This window comes from Dunckerocampus dactyliophorus, chromosome 3 (genome assembly GCF_027744805.1).
Source record: "Dunckerocampus dactyliophorus isolate RoL2022-P2 chromosome 3, RoL_Ddac_1.1, whole genome shotgun sequence".
Classification (NCBI taxonomy): Eukaryota; Metazoa; Chordata; class Actinopteri; order Syngnathiformes; family Syngnathidae; genus Dunckerocampus; species Dunckerocampus dactyliophorus.
In genome coordinates, this window is record NC_072821.1 from 39,329,188 (window position 1) to 39,354,883 (window position 25,696).

Consider the following 25,696-nt stretch of genomic DNA (forward strand, 5'->3'; position numbering starts at 1 on the left):
GCCGTGTGCTAAGCAATCATAGCTGTCCTGTTTATGGTGGAAAGTGTTCGTTTTAAGGAAGGATCTGGAATGAACGTCAAACCTGCATGTTTGCTTCCTGGGAACAACAATCATTGGAGGCGTGCTCGGGGCAAGAATAATGATATGTGTGTGTGTGTTTAACCATTTTTAATGAAACGTCAATTAAAAAGTTCATAGACAATTTTCGCATTAAAATGAAAGACACATTCATTTCATTAAATGTGTTTTAATGTTTTCAAAAATGTAAGGACAATCATTAGCATCAAAAATAAAATAATCAAAATATAGCTACATTTAAATATAATTACAACTGTTAAACCGTTTTTTTTTTTTTACTGAATTTTAAAAACTCCTGGAAAATAGTAAAATAAGCACTATAAATACATTGAAATATAATTCTATTTATAACCATTTCAATATAACACTGTATACATACAGTTAAATAGAACTATACATTTAAATACTAACTATACATACATTTAAATATATGAAAGAAAACTAGACGTACATTTAAATATAACTGCATATACATTTAAACATAAACACATAGACATTTCAATATAACTACATGAAATACAAGTATATATACATTGAAATATAAATCTGTTTATAACCATTGAAACTGTCAAATGTAAACATCGGTAGACAAGAACATTTTATTTTTGACATTTGTTTCATCCTCTGCTGAAAGAAATGAAGAGAACACTTAAACAACACAGGCTGGTGCTGTGGTGGTACAGCAAGACACCCCCAAAAAGGAAATGCCAATAAATGTTGGTGTGATTTGTTGTCAGCACATTCTCGTATGTAAAGGACAAAGTATTTCATAAGAAGCATTCATTCATTCATTCAGATGTAGGTTGTGCTCTGTGGCATAGAAACGTTGTTATGATTATTAGCACTGCAGGCCCCCGTAGTGTCCATAGTGTCTATGGCTATGCTGTGCGAACTATTGGCTGGTGTAGCACAGGACCACGTTGCTTCTACATGGATCACTTTTGGATGGTGGATCACATTCTTGCCGTCTCGTAACACTAAGAGGTCATGACCCCGCTGTGTGTTGCTAGGAATGTAATGCGCACGCACACACACACGCTGGTCCACACCCAAAGTGAGCGTCAGCGAGTGAAAAAGTCTGCTTCCCATAAACTCTCCCAGAGGAGGAAAAGACGATCCCAACATTCCTCAGCTGTGGAGAAACATCCCTCATGATCCTCCAAAAGTATTGTTCTAAAAGTATCCACATCAGCAATACTGGCCTTGGATTCACCTGCTGTCACATCCATGCTACAATTAGCATCTCACACCCCTCCTCTACACCTGCTTCATCAGCGAGACGTGATTGATCATCTATAAGTGATCATAGAAGTGATTGATCTTCTATAAGTGATCATAGACGTGATTGATCTTCTATAAGTGATCATAGACATGATTGGTCATGTGGGAGAAATGCAGATGTTATTTTTCAAATGAATAATACTTGAATAATACATCATAGATAATACACAATACCAATGTATGTTGTATCATTGTGTAGCGTAGTAGTAGTGTGTGTGTTTGTTGCAGTGCACATGTAGTATTGTGTGTAGTAGTATGAGTGTTGCAGTACAGTCATGTATCATTGTGTGATATTGCGTGTAGTAGGCTGGTGCGTGTTGTAGCGTAGTTTTTTATTTTTTGTCATGTTGTATCATAGTGTAATACTGCGTGCAGTAGGCTGGTGCGTGTTGTAGCATAGTGTAGTACTGCGTGTAGTAGGCTGGTGCGTGTTGCAGTACAGCGTATGAGTAGGTAGTTGGCAGCAGTCAACAGGTGATGGAGGAGCTCCACGTCCCGCCTCTCGTGACTATTTGAGCTCGGACACAAAGAGTCCGTCCTCCAGTCCCGGCCCGCCACCTACACCCGCCCGTCCTCGCTCTCCTCCTGGCCTCTCCTCGTCTATTTTCCCCCTCCCCACTGCAGGATGAGCGCGGCGGCGGCAGACGGCTGCTTTCTGTCCGCCCTGCAGCCCAACTCCTCCCGCACAGCCTACGTGGTTCCCTCCGATGGTCGGTGTTCGGACGCGGGGGCCAAGGCCCGGAGGGTCCAGGAGCAGGTCCGACTACGGCTGGCAGAGAAGAAGTCCTCGTCCCTGCCCAGGCTGGACGACTCTCTGTTCGTATCAACAGGTGAGCTCTTCCCGGCCCCTGCACTAACTTATGAGTTAACCCTAACCCTAACTTAATAACTTATTTCTTATTTATCACACTTTCATGAGGACTACAAATAAAAACAATGAACATAATAAGAAAAATAATTCAATTAAGCAATGCAAAACTACTAATTAAGCTAGGCTACGTTAGCTTTGGTTGTGCACTAGAAATTCCTCAAATGTTTATCAATACTAATTTTACAAGCAAGTTAAATATAGAAAATCAAAATACAGAGCAATAAATGACAAAAAAAAGAATAAATAAAATAAGTCACACAAAACCGCAAATTTAGCTTTGTGAAGCTAAGCTAGCCTACATTAGCTTCCAATCTTGTTTGTTTCTGTGTTTAACAATATTAACGTTCATTTTACAACCAAATTAGGCATCAAAGTGTAGAAAAACAACCAAACAAATACAGAACAATGAATGACCAAACAACAACAAAGTAGGCAAAACTAAACTGCTAATTTAGCTTTGTTGAGCTAAGCTAGGCTACATTAGCTTGATAAATTCGTCAAGTCTTGTTTGTTTCAATGTTACACAACTAAAAAGTGTAGAAAAACAACCAAAGAAATAATAAATACAGGGGCTTTTGTTGTAGCTCGTGTGATGTAGCCTGTTGCTAAATAGCGTACAAGCAGTTGTTTGTGTAGATTCCACTAAATAGACTAATTAGTCAAGAAGGTCTGCTGTGTTCTGGTTTCTATGTGCTGCTTTTGCGTCGGGTATGTGTGTAAGGTCCAAGGACAGAGCTTAAATAAACAACGCCAGCTGTCTGTTGATAAGGAAGTTTAAAAAAAGAAAAAAAGCGTGGCTGTTAGCTTCATTTGCATGATGAAGTCATGCTAACACGGCGTGTGAAAGCAGAGCGTGCATGTAGCGACTGCTTGTAAAATTGCACAAACAAACAAACAAACGTCCCCTGAAGACAACACGACATGAAGGGGGTGCTCTCTTGACCGTTTTTATTGAAGCGTTCGGTCATAGTGGATACACGCCACGCCACACCTTTCCAAGTGATTTTTAAACCTTTAAGGTACAGAGATCGATAGATAGATAGATCGATAGATAGATAGATAGATAGATAGATAGATAGATACATAGATAGATACATAGCTAGATAGATATATACATAGTTAGATAGATAGATAGATAGATAGATACATAGATAGATACATAGCTAGACAGATAGATAGATAGATAGATAGATAGATAGATAGATAGATAGATAGATAGATAGATAGATAGATAGATAGATAGATAGATAGATAGATAGATAGATACATAGGTAGATAGATAGATACATAGATAGATAGATAGATTCAAGATTCAAGAGATTCAAGAGAGTTTTATTGTCATGTGCATGGTAAAACAGCAGTTATACCATGCAATGAAAATCTTATTCTGTTCATTCTCCCAAGAAAAGAAGGAAAACACAAGAAAGAATAAGAACATAAGAAACATAAACACATAAACATAAATACCAAGAATTTAAGCAACAACAACAGAAGAGACATTAATACAAGTAAATAACACAAATAAATAAATAAATAAATAAATAAAGTGCTATGAGTGTGTGTTGCGTGTGGCGTGTCTGAGTGCTTCATTGAGAAGCCTGATGGCCTGTGGGTAAAAGCTGTTTGCCAGCCTTGTGGTCCTGGACTTCAAAGTCCTGTAGCGTCTGCCTGACGGTAGGAGTGTGAATAATGAGTGTTGTGGATGTGTGCTGTCCTTGATGAGGTTGTGTGTTCTTCGTAGGACTCTAGTTTTATAAATGTCTTGCAGTGAGGGGAGGGCTGCCCCAACAATGTTCTGTGAGGTCTTGATCACCCGCTGGAGTGCCTTCCTATCTCGTGTTGTACAGTTACCGTACCAAACAGTGATGGAGGCGGTAAGGACACTTTCCATAGTGCATCTGTAGAAGCAACTCAGGATTGTGGTGGACATGCCAAATTTCCTCAGTCTTCTCAGGAAGTACAGTCTCCTTTGGGACTTCTTCAGAATTTGTTGGGTGTTGTGAGACCAGGTGAGGTCCTCGCTGATGTGTGTGCCAATGAACTTGAAGGTTTTCACCCTCTCCACCTCAGTCTCATCAATAAACAGGGGTCTATGCGGCTCCTTTTCCCTTGTTCTTGGGTCGATGATCATCTCTTTAGTCTTATCTGTATTGAGAAGGAGATTGTTATCACAGCTAGATAGATAGTAGATAGATAGATAGATACATACATAGCTAGATAGATAGATACATAGATAGATACATAGATAGATACATAGCTAGATAGATATATACATAGTTAGATCGATAGATACATAGATAGATCGATAGCTTAGGGTAGGCTTTGCAGCGCTAGCTTCCTTATTACCGTAAGTCTTCAACTACAGACATGAAAGTGGCGTCCTCACTGGTCATCCTACATCAGCGGTACGTGACGGAGCGGGACATGGCGACAATGAGGCTTTTTTTCATGTACATCCTGTAAAAACCTTCAAAAGTACCTGTAATGTCATTTCTAATAACACATATAATACAAATAATGTAATCCCAATCAATCCAAATCAATCTAAACAATAGAAATGTCAAATGTATGAATAATAAGATGATTATGATAATAGCAATATGATGATCATAATCAATAGAATGATAATTGTCACGTTTAGGCAGAGCTGTTGGAAGCTTGACCCCCAGAATGCAGAGAAGAGGCAGCGGCTTGCAAACAGAAATACTTTAATGTGCTAGAGCAGGTGCAGGAACTCAGTTGTAAAGGTGCAAACAAAACGCGGGAAAAGCTCTGTGAGTGAAATAACATGAACGGAGTACAACAGGTGAGTCACATGTTCAGGTGACAGCTCCGGTGCGGAGACGAGGAGCAATGGCAATCAAGCAGCGCCGCACGTACCAAAGTTCTGTCCTTTTAACCGCCACTGATGATAATCTTACGCAGTTGCGCGACCACCAGGGGTGACGCGGCTGCCACTTCCTCCCAGGAGAAAGTGCGACCCGCCAAAATAAGAGCGCAGGACAGGAGACGCTCACTCCTGTATGATAGTACTCCTGTATGCGGTGACACACTCCTAGTAATACTCCAATTGATAATACCAGGGGTAGAAATTGCCAAAATCCAGTGGAAGCAATTTGTTGCTTGTAGATTTTTAACTTTACAAGCAAATTGCTCATCTAAAAAGCAAAAAAGGCAAAAAAAAATTGTCCATTTTTTCCAATGTTTTTTCATCAGCCCTTTTAAAGCCGTCTTCAATTGGAATTGGTTTCTTGTTTGCTTCCAAATATTTGGCGTGCCTGGTTGCTAACGACCGTTGGTGAAGTGTTGATTTAATGTGTTGCTGTATTGCCTCCTTTTTCACCCTGTTGCTACCAGCCACAAGAGCCGACCCACGATCTGAACCAGTACCATGTTCCTTGCACACCTCACACCAAATTTCGTAAACACAATTGTCGTCCTTGACTTTATAACCAATGTCCGTGTTCAATTCATCCACTTCCGAACTGTTTTTAACAAGCTGGTTATGGCGACATGAGATGCACCAGGTCTCGGTGGCAGCTGTCGTCCATCACTCACCGTCGGCGTCCAGGAACTGTCACTGGTGCCTGTGGAGGGGCCTGCTGAGGTTGAGGCCAACTGAGAAACCGCGGGCTTATCCAAGTCATCGGCCGTTGTTTTTGGTTTTTTCGGAGGGTTGTTATTGTTATTGTTGTCTCGCTCCGAGTGACATGAGTCCTCCTTGGCAAAATACTTAGTAATCATCGTGTTCAGTCTGCAGATCGCCAGCTAAAACAGCAGCAGGACCACCATATTTGTTTCCAACGGCAACAGACGATCTGCTGCAACACAGATCTTGATTGGATGGGAATATGTTTCACGACCAATCAGAGATCTGCTTTCATACGCACCATGGCCATAATACTGTAATACCGTACTTTCCAGCGCAATTTGGTTTTCGCAAATTATATTGCGCCCTTATTCCCGTGACCGAACTGACCCGATCAAACGCAAAGTAATTCGTCTTAGATGGAAAATCTGCACGATTTTGACAGTTTTTGCACACATTTAGCATCTTGCGGTCCATTTCGGTCCATGAGTACTCCTGTATGTGGTGACACACTCCTAGTAATACTGCAATTTATAGTACCCCTGTATGCGGTGACACACTCCTAGTAATACTCCAATTGATAGTACTCCTGTATGCGATGACACAATCGTGGTAATACTCCAATTGATAGTACTCCTGTATGTGGCGACACACTCCTAGTAATACTGCAATTGATAGTACTCCTTTATGCGGTGACAGCGTGGTTAGCTTTGAACAAGACATTTGGGCGAAATATTCCATTCCTATTTTACAGTAAAAACATTTTTCAGCTTAAACATCTCGTACTCTTCTGAATGCCCAACAAGAGAAAGGTCTGGCACATTCAGCATCTTCATGGCAGCAGACTTCTAACAGACCTCGGTGGTCGTCTTCGATGGTGCAGTTAAGAATGGAATATTTTCTGCCTGCTTTGAACAAGACATGTTGGTCAAATGTTCCATTCCTAACTGCGCCATCGAAGACGACCACCAAGGTCTGTTAGAAGTCTGCTGCCATGAAGATGTTGAATGTGTCAGGACCTGTCTGTTGGGCCATGGGAAGCGTTGAAGTGTTGCTGCTTGTCGTGAAGGAGGGGTGATGGTTGGGAATGACACATGGAGCTCCATGTGAGCAGGAACATTCCCGTCAGTGATTATCAGCGTCTATTTTGGAACGTTCAGGCCAGCCTGTCACGCCGAGCGGTGCTGATGTTTGCTTCTGGGTGCCTGACGAAGGTCTCACCTTCTACCCGCCGTCCCTCAAATGACGGCGTGTCTGATCAATTGTTTACTGCTCCCATCCCCACAAAGGATGCACGCGGAGGACAACATCTGTCTGCTATCTAGACTGCTGCGGTCCAGATTGTGGGAGGACGTGCTGAAGATATACGTGGGACAGCAGACATGCTGGTGTTTGGAGAAGCACCATTAGCGGCTTGCGGGTCATAAATCAAGGAGCCACAAGTTTAAGCTGAAGATGCCTTATTCCTCCTTTCATTTTTTCACTTTGTGCTACTCCATTCAGGATGGAATAGACTCCCACTTAGCAGGCCCGTCCAGCAAGTAGTCAGCTGCTATCTGCTGATTCAGGATGTGGTGACCCCCATTCTAAGAGACTCCCACTTTGCAGGCCCGTCCAGCAAGTAGTCAGCTGCTATCTGCTTTTTCAGGATGTGGTGACCCCCATTCTAACAGACTCCCACTTAGCAGGCCCGTCCAGCAAGTAGTCAGCTGCTATCTGCTGGCTGGGGTTCCTCTGAGAGGAACACAGAGAAGAAGCAAAGAGCACGTAGTGGTGGTCTCCATCCATGCATGGCTTAGTGCTGATGTTGACTCCATGGTGTTGTAGTGGGAGCATACCTTGGCTGACATGTGACCCAGTGAGGCATGCGGCCCAGCAGCCCCGACCTTCCCCCCCGTCCTGCTGGGCTGCATGATGACGATTGTTTTCCTCCGTCGTTAGCTGACCTTCCTTTCTGCACAAGTCACAAAGACATAAAGCACAGCAGCAGTCACAGATTTATATCCCCTGATATACTACTACTTAGTACTACTACTTAGTACTGCTACTATCTAGCTAATAGAACACCAACGAAGGTAGAAAACACACAAAACCACCACTTATTTCTTGATGTTTCTGTTAAATGCTTGACTTTATTTGACAAACCTTTGTTTGTGTGCCCCCATGCCACATTGTCAACATGTTGTATAATCTAACAAAGGAACTTTGAAGCCATCAACAGTCGTTTTACAAGAATAAAGTCAAAATATGAAGACAAACAAGTTGGCGTCTAACAAGAAAGTTTGTCATATTCCAAGACTAAGAAAAGTATCATAAAGTTGAAATATGAAAGAAAAAAACACATCTGGGCTATGGATGTCCCTTATCCAGTCTTCAGAATTAGGATCGGGTGACGACCCGCCACGAGATCTTTGCCGTATAACGTTGGTAACTCTGGGCCACACACTGACATGCCACCCGCAAGAAGAACAAAAGGCAGCACCGCCATGCAGACGTGTCTGCCGTGTACCGTGGTGAAGTTAGCATCACGTTGGATGTTGGATATCGGGCTCCGTAGCTACAGCGGTAGTTCACTACGCCCGGACTGCTGTGTCATGGTGCGGGGAGCTCGCACGGGAAGTGCCGCTCTAACCGCTGGTTGTTTATACCAGGGGCCGCACAAACGCTACTAAACATGTCCAAATGGCAAATGGCAAAACCCTTGGAAACTCCTCTGTTATGGAGCATGAATGAAAGCTAGTGGGGTTAGCTAAGTTTAGGTAGTGCAGCTGTGTGGGGGGGACTCAAGCTGGATGAGTTTATTTCCACCGTGTTGTGTTTTACCGCTCCCACCTCCAGGCCTGGCTCCAGAGGGGCACGAGGGAAGATTAGGTCAGTTATTTTTCCTCTTCATTGGGGTCTGTGTCTGGTCCCTCCCCGAGGACATGTTTGTCATGGGTGACTCTACCAGGCCATGAAGCTCAGCTCCCAGTATCACTGGGACTCGCAAAGTCCTCCACCACGATCAGGTGGGGGCTCAGGAAGGGGTGGACTAGAGTGAAACAGCGTAAATTCCTGTGAATTTGCAGCAAACCTTCATGTGGAGATTGAGTGCAACCAGCATGCGTGTATGACGAGCACAAGCGCTGAAGATTGTGTGTTTCTTGTCTTGCAGCAGAATACTCCCTCCCAGCTGCAAGAGGCTTCAGTTCCAGATCCATGATACACACGCCGAGCCGCGTCATGGCTGTGAGTACTCCTGCAGGGCGTGAAGTCATAGTACTTTAGTACTTCCAAAACACACCCTGCACTGCTCAGCTGCTCTGAAAAACACGTGCAATGACTCAAGCATGGGGGGGGGCAATGAACATGGAAGTCCGATTTAAGTGAGAACAATGGAAACAGAGAGGGGGAAATGCAAGCAGGATGTGGGTGTGTTGCGTGTGAGAAGTGCAACAATGAAAAGGCCGCCGTGAGCTTCCTGCAGTAAAACCTGTGCAGAAGGAACCTTGTGAGACGCACGGTCATAGAAAGTACTCCCAAAGTCAGCTGGGATAGGCTCCAGCTCAGCCATCATCCTAATGAGGAGAACAACCATGCTGTTTCCCAGCAGAAGATAAGATTTATGTCTTCCTGCCTGCTTGTTTACATAATATTTCACCCACCCCTCCTCCTCCAGGTTGCCACAATGCCGTCCTCTGGCTTCTCCTCTCGCTCTGCCGTGGAGACCTCCTCCAAGGTACGAGCCAGCGTGGCCCAAAGCTTCCAGGCTGTGCAGACCAACAGCAGGAGCAGGCGCTCCAAGTCGCTGTGCCAGGCGGACCAGGGGGGGCCTCCTCTGCCGGTTCCCTCGGAGAATGTCCCGCCTGCCTCTGGCACGTTGAGGCGCACCCTCAGCGGGACTCTGGCCCAGGGGCGGGGCTACTGGCAGGAGGAGGAGATGCCGCCTCACTTCACCTACAAAGGCCCCTCCCACCGCACCATCAGCCGCATCGCCAACCGCCAGCAGCACTACCAGCACCACAGCTCAGCCTACAGCCAGGATGGATGGGTAGGGCCGCCACGAGGGGACGGCTGGGCGGGGCCACAGTGGCATGTGCCAAGGACCGGCCTCAGTTTGGGGGTGGGTCAGTACCAAACCTCCATGCAGCGAGCGCCATCTCTACGCAGCGTCAGGAGCGTGGGAAAGGGTATGGACGTCCTGGATGGAGCGTCCATGCACAGCAATGACCACCTGGGGGGGTGAGGTTGCTTTCTGACACCCTACAGCAGGGGTCACCAACGTTTTTCCTTGTGAGAGCTACTTTTACAAAATGAAAATGGCCAAGAGCTACTCATTTTTGTAACATTTATTTTCAGAGCTTATTTTAAACCCAAACAAAGCGAATATGCTTGTTTTACCAGAACATGAACAAAATGCTGGTGTCCACAACTCACATGTTGTATTTCACAATGCATTTCTTTCTACTGTTCTTTCATTATTAACTGGAAACCTGAATGAAAAGCAGGCTTGCGGGCACCTCATGTGGTAGTGGGGGGCTACCTGGTGTCCGCGGGCACCACGTTGGTGACCCCTGCCCTACAGTATTTCTCTGTGTCGGCTTTTTGTGTGAAACATGTTCCCCATGCGTGTGTAGCATGCAAGGACTGGATGTGCACACGGCTGTCAGATATTTGTCCGAGCCAGACGCCGCCTTGCAGATCCTCGGAGCTGCTTACATTCAGCACCAGTGTTACCATAGCAATGATGCCAAAAACCAGGTGCTTCATTATCACCTCCTCATGTTTGCTTTGTTCATCATGTTGACCCGGGTCCCCGTGTCCCCCCGCCCCCCAGGTCAGAGTTCTGCAAGGTATCCCTGCTCTGGTCCAACTTTTCCCCAGTGACAACCTGGAAGTGCAGCGCTTTGCCACTGGCGCCACCAGGAACATCATCTACGAGAACACCCACAACAAGGCGGCGCTCATCGACGCTGGGGGAGTGGCTCGCCTGGTTAGCATCATGAGTGAACCTGATGAGGAGCTTCGAAAGAACGTCACAGGTGGACAGCATAGTGTGCCGCATTGGAACACAACATAACACAATATAAGACAACATAACACAATATAAGGCAACACAACACAATATAAGACAACGTAACACATTGGAACACAATATAAGACAACGTAACACAATATAAAACAATGTAACACATTGGAACACAATATAAGACAACGTAACACAACGTAAGACAGCATAACAACGTAAGACAATGTAACACAATATAAGACAACGTAACACATTGGAACACAATATAAGACAACGTAACAACGTAACAATAGACAACGTAACACAACGTAAGACAACATAACAACATAAGACAATGTAACACAATATAAGACAACGTAAAACATTGGAACACAATATAAGACAACGTAACACAATGTAACACAACGTAAGACAACGTAAGACAACGTAACACATTGGAACACAATATAAGACAATGTAACACATTGGAACACAATATAAGACAACGTAACACAACGTAAGACAATGTAACACAATATAAGACAACGTAACACAATGTAACACAATGTAAGACAACGTAACACAACGTAAAACAACGTAACACAATATAAGACAACGTAACACATTGGAACACAATATAAGACAATGTAACACAACGTAACACAATATAAGACAACGTAACACATTGGAACACAATATAAGACAACGTAACACAATGTAACACAACGTAAGACAACGTAACACATTGGAACACAATATAAGACAACGTAACACATTGGAACACAATATAAGACAACGTAACACAACGTAAGACAATGTAACACAATATAAGACAACGTAACACAATGTAAGACAACGTAACACAACGTAAAACAACGTAACACAATATAAGACAACGTAACACATTGGAACACAATATAAGACAATGTAACACAACGTAACACAATATAAGACAACGTAACACATTGGAACACAATATAAGACAACGTAACACAATATAAAACAATGTAACACATTGGAACACAATATAAGACAACGTAACACAACGTAAGACAACGTAACACAACGTAAAACAACGTAACACAATATAAGACAACGTAACACATTGGAACACAATATAAGACAACGTAACACAATGTAACACAACGTAAGACAACGTGACACAATATAAGACAATGTAAGACAACGTAAGACAACGTGTGCTGCAGGTGTGCTATGGAACCTGTCATCCAGAGACAACCTAAAGGAGAAACTGTGCAGAGAAGCTTTGTCGGACCTCAGCAACAAAGTCCTGATTCCCCTTTGTGGAAACATCCCACTCAGCCCATCTGAGAAGGACGTCTTCAGCAACACCACAGGCTGCTTCAGGTACACCCGCCTGTCCGCTCTTGTACATGCATCTTAAACGTGGTGACGTTGTAAAGGTATGTTAGCATGTGTAGTGCTAATGCATGTAGCATATTGTATGTTTGTGGTGTTTGGGTTGCGTCTGTTCTACAGAAACCTGAGCTCAGTGAATCAGAGGACCAGAGAGAGGATGAGAGACACTCCAGGTCTTGTGGACTCTCTGGTCTCCTACATCCAACAGGAAGTGAGTGCAGAGGACAAAGTAAGTTCCTGAAGAACACGTGCTGATCTCTGAAGGCTTCTTGTCTTGTAGCAAAGTTTGCTTGTTCAGTTCCTTTGTCGTCGCTTCTTCTTCAGGGTTTGGAGAACTCACTCTGCATTTTGAGGAACCTGTCCTACCAGCTGTACTCAGAGCTCCCTACCTCAGTCCGACTCCGCCTGGAGGGTCCGACCAGAGGCTCCGCCCCCAGGGACAGCGAGGCCATCGGCTGCTTCACCATGTACAGCAAGAAGAGCATGGAGGTTGGTCTTGACTTGTTGAGATGATGCTTCAGGATGTTCACCCTCAGAGCTTCTCTCAGGTGGCCCGCTCAGTAATTTACTCTGCTCCACCTGGTGGTCAGCAGACAGAAACCTGAGAACCGTGCTCAGGTCCAGTGGGAGGATCAGGTGTCAACAGAACAACTGAGCCCAGCAGGTCAGATGACTCAGAACAAAAGCAGGCAGTGAAGAGAAGAGAAGACCACATCCAAAGTTGCATGTGTTACCTCCACCATGCTGCTGCCATATGCTGTGCATCCACCCTGTGGTGGACCAGCACCACGACTTCACAACCATCTCTTAGACAACACGCCTCCAGTACGTGACCATCTTCTTGTTTTCTTTCTGCAGCACCAGCGCAATCTGAGTCTGGCCATCCTGTCTGAGGTGTCCAGGGAACCAAGGGGCTCAGAGTGGCTGTGGCACCCCAAGGTGGTGGCCTTGTACAAGCATGTTATGCAGAACAGCGAGAGCAGCTCCATCAGTAAAGAAGCGGCCGTCGGAGCCCTGCAGAACATCACCGCCGGAGACGGCAGGGTACGTCAACGTAAAGCTTCCGGCTCGCGACGGTGTTGATATGCTGTGTCTTCCTGTACCGCAGTGGGCGTCGGTGCTGAGCTTGGTGGTGCTGGAGCAGGAGAGGATGCTGCCCACGCTTCTCGACCTGTTGGACACCAACAATGAGGCAGAGCTACGACCTCTCACCGCCCTCCTGAGGAACCTGGCCAGACATACCCCCAACAAGGACCTGATAGGTGGGCTCACACTCAAACACTAAAGCGTACCAACACAGCTTGATGCCATGTTGGTCCATGCAGCCAAGAACATGGTGAACGTCCTTGTGTCCAAGCTGCCCAGCGATGGCCTCCAGAAGACGCCATCCAGCGAGGTGGTGGTCAACATCTGCGGCGCCCTCAACCACCTGGTCACCTGCAGCTCCCTGGCAGCCCGGGACATCTCGTACTTCAACGGCCTGCCCAAGCTGGTGGGCATCAAGGCGTCCCATGACGGCAGGTAGGAAGACGTTTGAGGACTGTGAGTGCCTGTAATGAGTGTATCGCTGGGCTTCCTCCTCATGGTGCTCTGGTATTTCTCCTCCCTCGTTATCCTCACTCTTTCTCACACTTTGTCACTGTGTGTGGGGTTTTTTTTTGTTGTTTTTTTTTTTTAGCTCCGGAGGTCTTAAGGCTGCCAGAGCTGCGTCCACTGTCCTCTGCAACATGTTCCAGTACAGCAAGCTGCACAAAGACTACAAACTGGTGAGACACTTGCTGACACTGCCACTTCACATCAGTCCACCCAACACGAGAGGACGCTTCCAGTCAATAGGCAGCCACAAGTGGGCACTTTTTCTAGTGGAACCTCTCAGCTTCAATGCCCCTTAAATCATAGCAACAGGGATTACAGCACAATTTACGGGAAAAATACGCCTGTAACGCCGCAAGAAACTCCCCATTTGTTAGCAAAGTTCACACAGTAGGCCCCCCATTTTGCACAAGTGGGCGCATTTACTGCCAATGCGCAACGGATGTGTGCCGCTGCCATGAGCAGAGAGAAACCCCATGCTCATTAATGATTTCAACTTTCTTCTGGTAAATGTTCTTCTCGTAGTTAGGTCTTTATTCTGGTGATATTTGGACTATTCTTGTAACATTCTAACTTTTTCCACAACCTCATTTTCCAATACTTACAACTTTAGTTTTTGTTTGTGTCACATAATATTATGATGTTAAAAAAGAAATGTCTTTTTTCTTTCATATTTCAACTCTATTATTTCACATAATATTACATGACTTATTCCTGTAAAATTGTGACTTTTTTCTTGTAAAATTACAGCTGTTTTTTTCCTCTGGATTTTCCTCTCGCAATGATGACTTTACTCCCATAACATTTTGACTTTATTCTCATAACATTATAACTTTTTCCCCTACCTAACTTTACAAAAATCACAACATTATTTCTTGTTTTGTTTGTTGTATTGTATTGTATGTATGTATGTATGTATGTACTTTATTTATCCCACAGCGGGGAAATTTACTTGTTACAGCAGCAAGACAAGTAAAGAGAACAGTGTAAAGAAAGCATAGTGTCTACAACATGGTTCAGGTGGTGCAGGTGTTGTAGAGCCTGACAGCGGTCGGTATGAAGGACCTGCGGAACCTCTCCTTCTTACACCGTGGGTGTAACAGTCTGCTGCTGAAGGAGCTGCTCAGGGAAACAACAGTGTCATGTAGCGGGTGAGAGGTGTTGTTCATGATGGATGTCAACTTAGCCAACATCCTTCTCTCCCTCCCTCTCTCCTTGTGGCTAATAATATTATAATATAACCTTCAAGAAATAATGTCTTTATTGTTTGTCATTAGATTGCAAGCTTTTTCTGTTAATGTTTTTACTTTATTCTTGTAAAATTACTGCTGATTTTTCCATGTTTGCTGTTGATGTTTTTTTTTAAGTTTTCTTGTTAACTTATCCTGTTAGAATGTAAAAAAAAATAGCCTTGGGCTGCAAATTTGGACACGCCTGGTCTACTATATTGGGTAATAGGAGTGTAAAGATGACTAGAGGGTAAACGGTCTTTCACTTGTATAGCGCTTTCCCACCTCCAAGGCACTCAAACACCTCTGACACTGCTAACACATTTACATACTGATGACCTTTGACACTGCTAGCACATTTACATACTGATGACCTTTGACACTGCTAGCACATTTACCTACTGATGACCTTTGACACTGCTAGCACATTTACTTACTAATGACCTTTGACATTGCTAACACATTTACCTACTAATGACCTTTGACACTGCTAGCATTTACTTACTGATGACCTTTGACACTGCTAGCACATTTACCTACTGAGGGGTATGTGGGGTAGTAGAGGTATTTCATCAGTGGTCATCACACCATCCTTGGCCAAGCGGTTCCTCCCGGAACACGGTCTGTTGTGAGTCTTCTTGATGCTTTCAGACTAGGTCATGTATAGCACATACCTCTACCGCACTTCAGGGTAGATGGAGCTCGACAGCCTTGGTTGGCAGTCCATCTAGGACAAGGACAGTCTGATATAAAACCTACGACCCAAGGATCTCGCTGTCGCCGTCCCAGCTTTCTAGGCCACGACAGATGAACCCTGGGTGTAATAGGGTGGGAAACGGTATGTGCACACCGTCTCTCACCTAAAAAAATCCTTTGCGCAGGCCCTAGGGACAGGCTCCACGTCCTCCCACCCTCCTAATCCCCCCCGCCTCCCCCGCACCCCCCTTTTTTTTACTACCCCAACTCTTCCAAGTCCTGTAGCGATGGGAAAAGGGGCGAACACGGTAGGTGAAAGATGTCATTGGAAGCCGCAGTCTCAATCCCGCATGCAGGAGGTTCAGGATATTGGTCGTCTGATTGTTGACCCGGAGATGACAACAACATTCGGCAGCACCTTGAATGACCAAGCAGCCCTCTTTATGAGACCTCAGAGACGTTTTTCACACCAGAGTCATGCCCAGCGCAGAATGTCACACAGACCACTGTCTTGTGCAGTGCAAGCTCAACCTCCACTTCAACCGCAAGACCTCCGAGATGCTGTTATCATCACCTTGTACAAGGACAAAAGGGCAAAAGTCTGACTGCTCAAACTATCGGGATATAACGCTCCTCTCCAACGCGGGCAAAACCCTAGCAAGAGTTCTCCTCAACAGACTGGTACCAGCTGTGGCCGAACTCCACCTCCCAGAGAGCCAGTGCGGCTTCAGATCGAACAAAGGTACCACTAACATGGTCTTCGTGCTCAGACAGCTCCAAGAAAAATGCCGTGAACAAAACAAGGGTCTATACGTCACCTTCGTAGACCTGACAAAGGCTTTTGACACAGTGAGCAGAAAAGGCCTGTTGCAGATCCTGGAGCGTCTTGGCTGTCCCCCAAAGTTCCTCAGCATGGTTATGCAGTTGCATGAAGATCAGCGTGGTCAGGTCAGAAACAGCAATGACCTCTCGGAACCTTTCCCGATCATCAACGGCGTGAATCAAGGCTGCGTCCTCGCACCAACTCTCTTCACTATCTTTTTCAGCGTGATGCTTCAACGGGCCATGGATGACCTCGGTGAGGAAGATGGCATCTACATTCGATACCGCACTGATGGTAGCCTGTTCAACTTACGACGCCTACAGGCCCACACCAAGACCGTAGAGAAACCGATTCGGGAGTTACTCTTTGCTGACGATGCCGCCCTCGTAACCCACACAGAGACTGCCCTGCAACGTGTAACATCTTGCTTCGCAGTGGCATCCCAGCTCTTCGGTCTTGAAGTCAGTCTGAAGAAGACAGAGGTTCTTCTTTAGCCAGCCCCCCAGGAAGCGTACTGTCCACCACACATTACAATTGGTGAGACAAATCTGAAGGCAGTCCAACAGTTCACCTACCTGGGATGCATCATCTCCTCCGATGCAAGAATCGACAAAGAGGTGGTACAAAGAGGTACAAAGCGGTACTAACCACCCTCCTTTACGGCTCCGAGTCATGGGTCACTTACAGACACCACCTACGACTCCTGGAACTGGAGTGACTACATCACAAACACTGAAGTACTTCAACTAGCGGGGATCACCAGTTGGAAACGGAGCTACGCTGGGCAGGGCACGTCTCCAGAATAGAGGATCACCGCCTACCCAAGATCGTCCTCTATGGTGAACTCTCCACTGGGCACCGTGATAGAGGAGGACTAAAGAAGAAGTACAAAGACTCTTTGAAAAAATCCCTGTCTACCTGCCACATCGACCATCGACAGTGGTCAGTCCTAGCTGCTGACCAAGGGGCTTGGCGGCGCGCTGTCCACCAGTCAGTCTCCTACTTTGAGAGCAACCGTAGTGCTGCCATCGAAAAGAAGCGCAGTAGGAGAAAGAACAGTGTAGTCAGAGCACCAGCTCCAGATTCGTCATTCCCCTGCCCCCGCTGTGGCCGAGTGTGCCTGTCACAAATCGGCCTTGTCAGCCACCAGCGCGCCTGCGCTAGACATGGTCAATGCCCCTAAAATCTTCGTTCGCGAAGCCTAGCCAAGAACACCTACTGATGACCTTTGACACTGCTAGCACATTTACCTACTGATGACCTCTGACACTGCTAGCACATTTATCTACTGATGACCTTGGACATTGCTAGCACATTTGCATACTGATGACGCAGCATCAGGAGCAACTGGGGGTTCAGTATCTTGCCCAAGGACACTTCAACATGATCACGGGAGGACTGAGGATCAAACCCGCAACCTTCAGGTTGGGAGACGACCACTGAACCACCTGAGCCATGCCACGCCCGCACCTGACTATAGGGGTGTTATGTCATGTCTAGAGGGCTCTAATAATGTTAAAAAGTGTACAGTATTTAGATAGTGCTAAACAGGTTTTCTGTGCCCTAACTATGAAAATATTCTATTTATAAATAAGGAATTCCTAGTTGTATTAAGTTATACTTTTAGAATGTTAAAAAACGACCATCCACCCATCCATCCATTTTCTATGCCACTTCTCCTCATTACGGTCATGGGTATTCTGGAGCCTACCCCAGCTGACTTCGGGCGACAGGCGGGGTACACCCTGGACTGCTGGCCAGCCAATGGCAGGGCACATATAGACAAACACACTCACATTCATACGTATGGACATTTAGAGCCAATAGTTGACTATTAAAACACGTCTCACCACCAACAGTAGTGATAGAATTTGTAAAGCTGCACATTTGAAAGTGGCACAAACATCAATATAAGAACAAAGTAGAGTGCAAAGTATGGAACTTTGGACTGATACAATCGTCTATTTGATGCGATATCTCAGTTTTTTTGTCCAATATCGGCCAAGCAAGTTCCAATATATTTGCTGATGTTGCTGAAGTAGAGACGGCGATGGTGGTCGTGGAGGTGGGGGTGTTCTTTCTCAGAGCAGTAATGGTGATTTAGGAGAAATCCCTCAGAATGCACCTTTGTGTGAGAACAAGAGCTGTGCGTCCATCCGGTTGCTGGGGCAACGCCGCTTCCCAGCCAGGCAACAGCAGCAGAAACAGTTGTGCGTTTGTGGCAGGACAGTAGAGCCACTGTGCTCGCAGGCTTTTACTGCGTTGACTGATGTTCCGACCACTTCGGGCCAGCGTCTCCTCTTAACGTGCTCCACCCACTCAGGAATGTGGAGGCAGACCATGACACGATGCAGAGAAATAGAATCATAGCATAGAAGTTGTGGGCCACCAGTTGCTGCACACATAATGGCAGAGGAAAGAGGAAAAGGGTGATGATAACCACAGAACAGGAAGTGGAACTTCTTGGGTCTGCGGTGAGGCGGTGGCGTTGACTTGGCCAGATGTTGTTCTGCACACATCCCTTTCTAATCTGGCGCGCTCCCATTGGTCCCCCCCCCCCCCCCCCCCCCCCTTTATCTGACAACCCCGCCAAGGCAAATAGTTTTTCTTTTTAGTGGGAATTAACTGCTGCTTTCCTCCAACTGTCAAAACATCACAACTATGGCCCACTTTTCTGACACCATTCTCTCTCCTCTACTACAAATATTACTTACAGTACTATTGCTTAAAGGTTTTATTTACAGTAGGTGTACGTATGTTCTTGCTTAAAGGTTTTATTTACAGTACGTGTACGTATATTACAAAACTTCCTGATTCTCCTCGTCCTCGTCCTCACTGGCAGCAGGAATGTGGAGAATCCTCAGCAGATATTGTGGCTTTGTGTCTTTGGCCTCCTGGGAGGAATTAAAGGAGCCCCCTTGCCTCCCCCCATCCTCCTGACATATCCTCCCTCGCCCAAACACATCATTCCCACCAAAGTGAACTTGACACAGCTCACAAAGACATTGTGTGTGTGTGTGTGCATAGATACTGTACCACTGGTGTGTATGTGACCTCTGGCGATGGGAATTTGGGCTCCCAAACGGCTCCTCAGATATTTTCTAAATGAAATCCACTTACTGCCAAAATAATGTAACATCACACTTGTCATTCACAGATTTCTATATGAAACTCCCATATAAAGTCATCCCTCAACACTTTGTGCTTCACTTAAAAATATGTGAAATAATAAATCACCACTGATTGGTGGTTGAATACGCCCTATTATCAAGTTCAAGTTTATTAGCCATATCAACAGTATAGGTATACGGTTGCTAGGAATGTATTTGGTGTGCTCGCAGTTTGACAATACAATAATACAACTCGAGAGACAAAACTAAGGAGGGGTCAAAAACAGCACATAGAAGACAGGGATAACAGCGTACGAACATTGAAAAAGTGAAATGGTAAAAGTGCATGGTTGTTGAGGGCTGCTGGAGTAACAGCGTGCAAACTAGGCAGAAGAGGTAGCAGGTTGGTAGTGGAGTCCAGTAAGTGTTAGCGCATATTAAAGTGGCGGATGGCTTTTGGGTAGGTGCTGTCCCTAGAACGTGTGGTTTTGCATGTGATGCTCCGGTACCTTCTACCTGATGGTAGGAGTGTGAATAGATGGTGTGCTGGGTGAGTGGGGTCGGAGGTGATGTTCTTGACTTTCCTGGCAATTCTGGTGTTGTAGTGTGAGGCTAATGTGGGAAGATTGTGGCCAATGATTTTAGAGGCCCTGTGTACCACCTTCTCCAGCTGTTGCCTATCTTGGCTGGTAGTATTGCCATAGCAGACCAGGATGGAGAAGGTGAGCACGCTTTCTATTGTGGCGCGGTAGAAATGGATCATGCCTGTTTGACTGACCCCAAATTTCCTCAGCTGTCGGAGAAAGTGTAATCCTTGGTGAGCTTTTGAAATGATGAGACTGGTGTTAAGGTTCCATGACAGGGACTGATGGATGGTGGTACCTAAAAAACGGAAGGAGTCAACTCGCTCCACTACCTGATCATACATGCAGATGGGGATGTGCTGGCCTGCCTTTTTCCTGAAGTCCACTATGAGTTCTTTGGTTTTTGATATGTTGAGTGTAAGATTGCTGGCTGCACACCACTGTACTAGGTGTTTGACCTCAACGCGATATGATGTTTCATCCTCGTCGCGTATGAGGCCTATAACTGTGGTGTCGTCTGCGAACTTTAGTAGTTTGACAGATGGAGAATTGGATATGCAGTTGTTGGTGTATAGGGAGAATAACAGAGGTGATAACACACAACCTTGTGGCGCGCCGGTGTTCAGGACCTTGGTTGATGAAATATTGTTTTGGATTTTAACACACTGTGTTCTGTTAGACAGGAAGTTGAGCAACCAGTTACAGAGTGGGGGGTTGACACCCATGGACAGGAGAGTATTATACAGTCTGATAGGCAGGATGGTATTAAAGGCTGAGCTAAAATCAATGAATAGGACACGGGCATAGATGGACTTACAGTCAAGGTGTTGCAGAATGAAGTGAGTGCAGAGTGAAACAGCGTCATCAACTCCCCTGTTTGCCCTGTAGGCAAATTGGTGAGGGTCTAATGCGATGTGTGACAGGAGCCTGCAGACTAGACGTTCAAATACTTTCATGACAACGGAGGTGAGAGCGACAGAAGCTGAGGCCTATAGTCGTTGAGACAGGTGATGTTGGGTTTTTTGGGCACTGGGATGATCATAGCTGATTTAAAACATGCAGGTACAGTAGCACTGTGAAGAGACCAGTTGAACATGTAACTGAGAATAGCAGTAAGCTTGTTAGCACAGTTCCTGAGTGTAGCTGGTGTCACACCATAAGGACCAGCTGCCTTGTTGGTGTTTTGACGCTGTAGCAGTCTGCGCACATCGTGCTCCGAGATGGAGAGGGGAGGTTGAGTGTTCCCCGCACCTAACGGGTGAGGGGGGGCTCTGGTCTGGGCGCTGGTGTTATCAAAACGGCAGAAAAAGTCGTTAAGCTGCTCTGGTAGGGAGGGGTCACGGTCATCAGTCAAATATGTGCATATGGTTGATCTCACATCCTGTCGAAATGAATAGACTACAAATAGAAGTCCCATTTGGAAGTCCCATTCAAAGATGTTGTGATGATATGTACTAGTCTACACCATATGTACTATACTATATGTACTAGTCTACACCATATGTACTATACTATATGTACTATACTATATGTACTAGTCTACACCATATGTACTTTACTACATGTACTAGTCTACACCATATGTACTATACTATATGTACTATACTATATGTACTAGTCTACACCATATGTACTTTACTACATGTACTAGTCTACACCATATGTACTATACTATATGTACTATACTATATGTACTAGTCTACACCATATGTACTATACTATATGTACTATACTATATGTACTAGTCTACACCATATGTACTATACTATATGCACTAGTCTACACCATATGTACCATACTATATGTACTAGTCTACACCATATGTACTATACTATATGTACTAGTCTACACCATATGTACTATACTATATGTACTATACTATATGTACTAGTCTACACCATATGTACTTTACTACATGTACTAGTCTACACCATATGTACTATACTATATGTACTATACTATATGTACTAGTCTACACCATATGTACTTTACTACATGTACTAGTCTACACCATATGTACTATACTATATGTACTATACTATATGTACTAGTCTACACCATATGTACTATACTATATGCACTAGTCTACACCATATGTACTATACTATATGTACTAGTCTACACCATATGTACTATACTATATGTACTATACTATATGTACTAGTCTACACCATATGTACTTTACTACATGTACTAGTCTACACCATATGTACTATACTATATGTACTATACTATATGTACTAGTCTACACCATATGTACTATACTATATGCACTAGTCTACACCATATGTACTATACTATGTGTACTAGTCTACACCATATGTACTATACTATATGTACTATACTATATGTACTAGTCTACACCATATGTACTTTACTACATGTACTAGTCTACACCATATGTACTATACTATATGTACTATACTATATGTACTAGTCTACACCATATGTACTATACTATATGCACTAGTCTACACCATATGTACTATACTATATGTACTAGTCTACACCATATGTACTATACTATATGTACTATACTATATGTACTAGTCTACACCATATGTACTATACTACATGTACTAGTCTACACCATATGTACTATACTATATGTACTATACTATATGTACTAGCCTACACCATATGTACTATACTATATGTACTAGTTTACACCATATGTACTATACTATATGTACTATACTATATGTACTAGTTTACACCATATGTACTATACTATATGTACTATACTATATGTACTAGTTTACACCATATGTACTATACTATATGTACTACACGATGTGTGCTATACTGTATGTACTATACTATATGTACTATACTATAGGTACTAGTCTACACCATATGTACTATACTATATGTACTATACTATATTTACTAGTTTACACCATATGTACTATACTATATGTACTACACGATGTGTGCTATACTATATGTACTATAGTATATGTACTCGTCTACACCATATGTACTATACTATATGTACTATACTATATGTACTAGTTTACACTATATGTACTGTACTATATGTACTACACGATGTGTGCTATACTATATGTACTATAGTATATGTACTAGTCTACACGATGTGTGCTATACTATATGTACTATAGTATATGTACTAGTCTACACGATGTGTGCTATACTATATGTACTATAGTATATGTACTAGTCTACACGATGTGTTCTATACTCTATGTACTATAGTATATGTACTAGTCTACACGATGTGTGCTATACTATATGTACTATACTATATGTACTAGTCTACACGATGTGTGCTATACTATATGTACTATACTATATGTACTAGTCTACACTATATGTACTATACTATATGTACTAGTCTACACTATACTATATGTAGTATTCCCCATGATAGCTTGAAAGGTTTTCTTTATCATGTCTACTACGAGGTGTCCAAATGTTTATGCAGCGAGGGCCACATAGTGAGAATTGAAAGGATGACATTTAGTAAAGCAAGACAAGACATTTTAAATGTTCCAAATATCTAACCTTTATGAAATAGTAATATTTTGATTTTATTTCCATCCTATCATTTTATTCCAATAATATTTTGACATTTCCCTCAACCTTATTTTCCAAAAATAACAACTTGTTTTTGTTTTCTTTGTTTCTCACAATATTATGACTTTAAAAGAAACAATGTCTTTTTTGTTAATATTTCAACTCTTTGCTACCAAAATGATGTTATTTTTCCTTATAATATTACAAGTTTATTCTCGTAAAAAAAATCACAGCTTTTTTTTCCCCGTTACAATACAACTTTGTTCTCTATTTTGACTTTATTCTCGTAAAATTACAGCTGTTTTTATTTCTATTTCTGATGTTGTTTTTTTTAACTATTTCAACTTTCTTCATGTCAATGTTCTTCTTGTAATATTGTGACTTTATTCCCATAATATTTTTACTTTTTTCTCATAACATCACAACTTTTTCCCAAACCTAATTTTCCAAAAATTTCAACTTTGCTCCTTGTTTTGTTTGTTTCTCATATTACAACTCTTTAATGTTTCAACATTATGCTACTAAAATATCATTATTTGTTCTATATTTGTACTATTTACACTTTACAGCAGAGAAAAGAAATCAGTGAATATGCAGGGGAGCAAATACCGAACCACAAGTAGGCGGCAAATTAAAACATTCAAATAAAGAGCCGGCTCGTTCATTTCAAAAGGCATTGTTTCCTACCGACACATCCAACAATGTCTTATGAGATTTGTTGGGTCTGTTTTCCAGAAAGGATTTGCTCGCCGGGACTTTGCGGACGGCACCATCTAAACTGCTGGGTTGGTTGTTTGCCTGCCCTCTGGGCCGGTTGCTGCTGCGTGTAAACGGAAACGAGGAAGACAGACAACGACCTGAATGCGCTGCAAGTACAGGAAGAGACTAAAGTGGATCCAAGCCAACAGAACCATTTTTTAACTTGACTGAGGATGACTTGTTACTTTCATTTCAAAGCACTACAAATATTGCTTTTAAAAGGATATCGCTGGAGCATTTACTTCCACTGAGGCTGTGTTTCAATTGCTTAGCATTTTGAGTGTGTGCATGGTTGCAATTAACAGTCAAAAAGGAGAGCAGAGAAATATTGCGATCATCATTTCCGGTCAGTGCGCAAGGACATGAATGGTGCTGTCAGGAACTAAGTACCCAGTGTACATAGTATACTGTACTTATTGAAGTGCAAGTGAACTGAAACACAGCCTCTCACAACTCCCTAAATATGTTAACCTCTTTTTCTCACTCACAACTATCCTTGATGTAGTGTGCATGCCGGGCCACTAGGGTGGCGCTGTTACACAGCATCAAGTGTACTTTATGAAGTTCAACACGATGAAGTGTACTTGTTAGCAAGAGTGACGGCGGACCAGAAAACGTCTACATTGCTCAGGCAAGTGTACTAACTACCTAACTAACCCTGGAACATATTAGATTTTTTTATATATTAGAGTTATAAAACTCTTAGAGGCAGTCGTCCTCTTAGTTATTGAGTCACGTGCGGCCAATTAAACGTGTCGATTGTCACGTAGCATTCCAAACGACTGGGAAGTCCCAAATTTTAGTGCGTCACAGGCGGCGGCGTCGTCATTGTTGTGTGACGTCATGTGTCACGCCATTTTGGCACGAGACAGCAGCTTCACAGAACTTTTCCTCCTCTGAGGTTAATTATTTCCCGCTTTTCTGGCACACGAGTAAGAACTGTCTCAATGTAATGGAGAATTTTGTGTAAGCAAACTAAATGAGCGGCGCGTGATGACGTCACTCAACAAATAAACTCAACTGTCCTGATGCCTTTTTGCTTCACGGGACGCTTAACATACATGTACCTGCTTGTGTAGTTGTACGGTTGTTGTGTTTTTGGAAACTAAAGCTTCATTAAAGTATACATGATACTTGTTTGACTATGTGCACGTTAATAAAAAGTAAACTACTAAA

General features: G+C 43.7%; 1 protein-coding gene across 2 annotated transcripts; it reads left to right on the top strand.

Annotated features, from left to right (window-relative positions):
• Window positions 1–1,884: 1,884 nt before the first annotated feature.
• On the top strand, window positions 1,885–25,653 carry LOC129178667 (plakophilin-3-like). Of its 2 annotated transcripts, none has more exons than XM_054771109.1 (13): window positions 1,885–2,189; window positions 8,974–9,047; window positions 9,478–10,040; window positions 10,436–10,559; window positions 10,636–10,840; window positions 12,015–12,174; window positions 12,307–12,415; window positions 12,511–12,675; window positions 13,045–13,230; window positions 13,295–13,448; window positions 13,512–13,707; window positions 13,865–13,952; window positions 24,497–25,653. In XM_054771109.1, exons 1-13 carry the CDS (start codon window positions 1,985–1,987, stop codon window positions 24,536–24,538), a joined length of 2,271 nt encoding a protein of 756 aa, XP_054627084.1. In that variant the 5' UTR covers window positions 1,885–1,984; the 3' UTR covers window positions 24,539–25,653. The 2 variants fall into 2 exon arrangements, with proteins under 2 accessions (XP_054627084.1, XP_054627085.1); XM_054771110.1 differs by having other exon boundaries at window positions 8,977–9,047.
• Window positions 25,654–25,696: the final 43 nt, after the last annotated feature.

Coding starts and splice junctions, on each gene's coding strand:
- LOC129178667 (XM_054771109.1), top strand. CDS start 1,985: ATGAGCGCGGCGGCGGCAGACGGCTGCTTTCTGTCCGCCCTGCAGCCC. Junction 12,676..13,044: donor ACAGCAAGAAGAGCATGGAG/GTTGGTCTTGAC, acceptor TTCTTTCTGCAG/CACCAGCGCAATCTGAGTCT. Junction 13,449..13,511: donor CCCCAACAAGGACCTGATAG/GTGGGCTCACAC, acceptor TGGTCCATGCAG/CCAAGAACATGGTGAACGTC.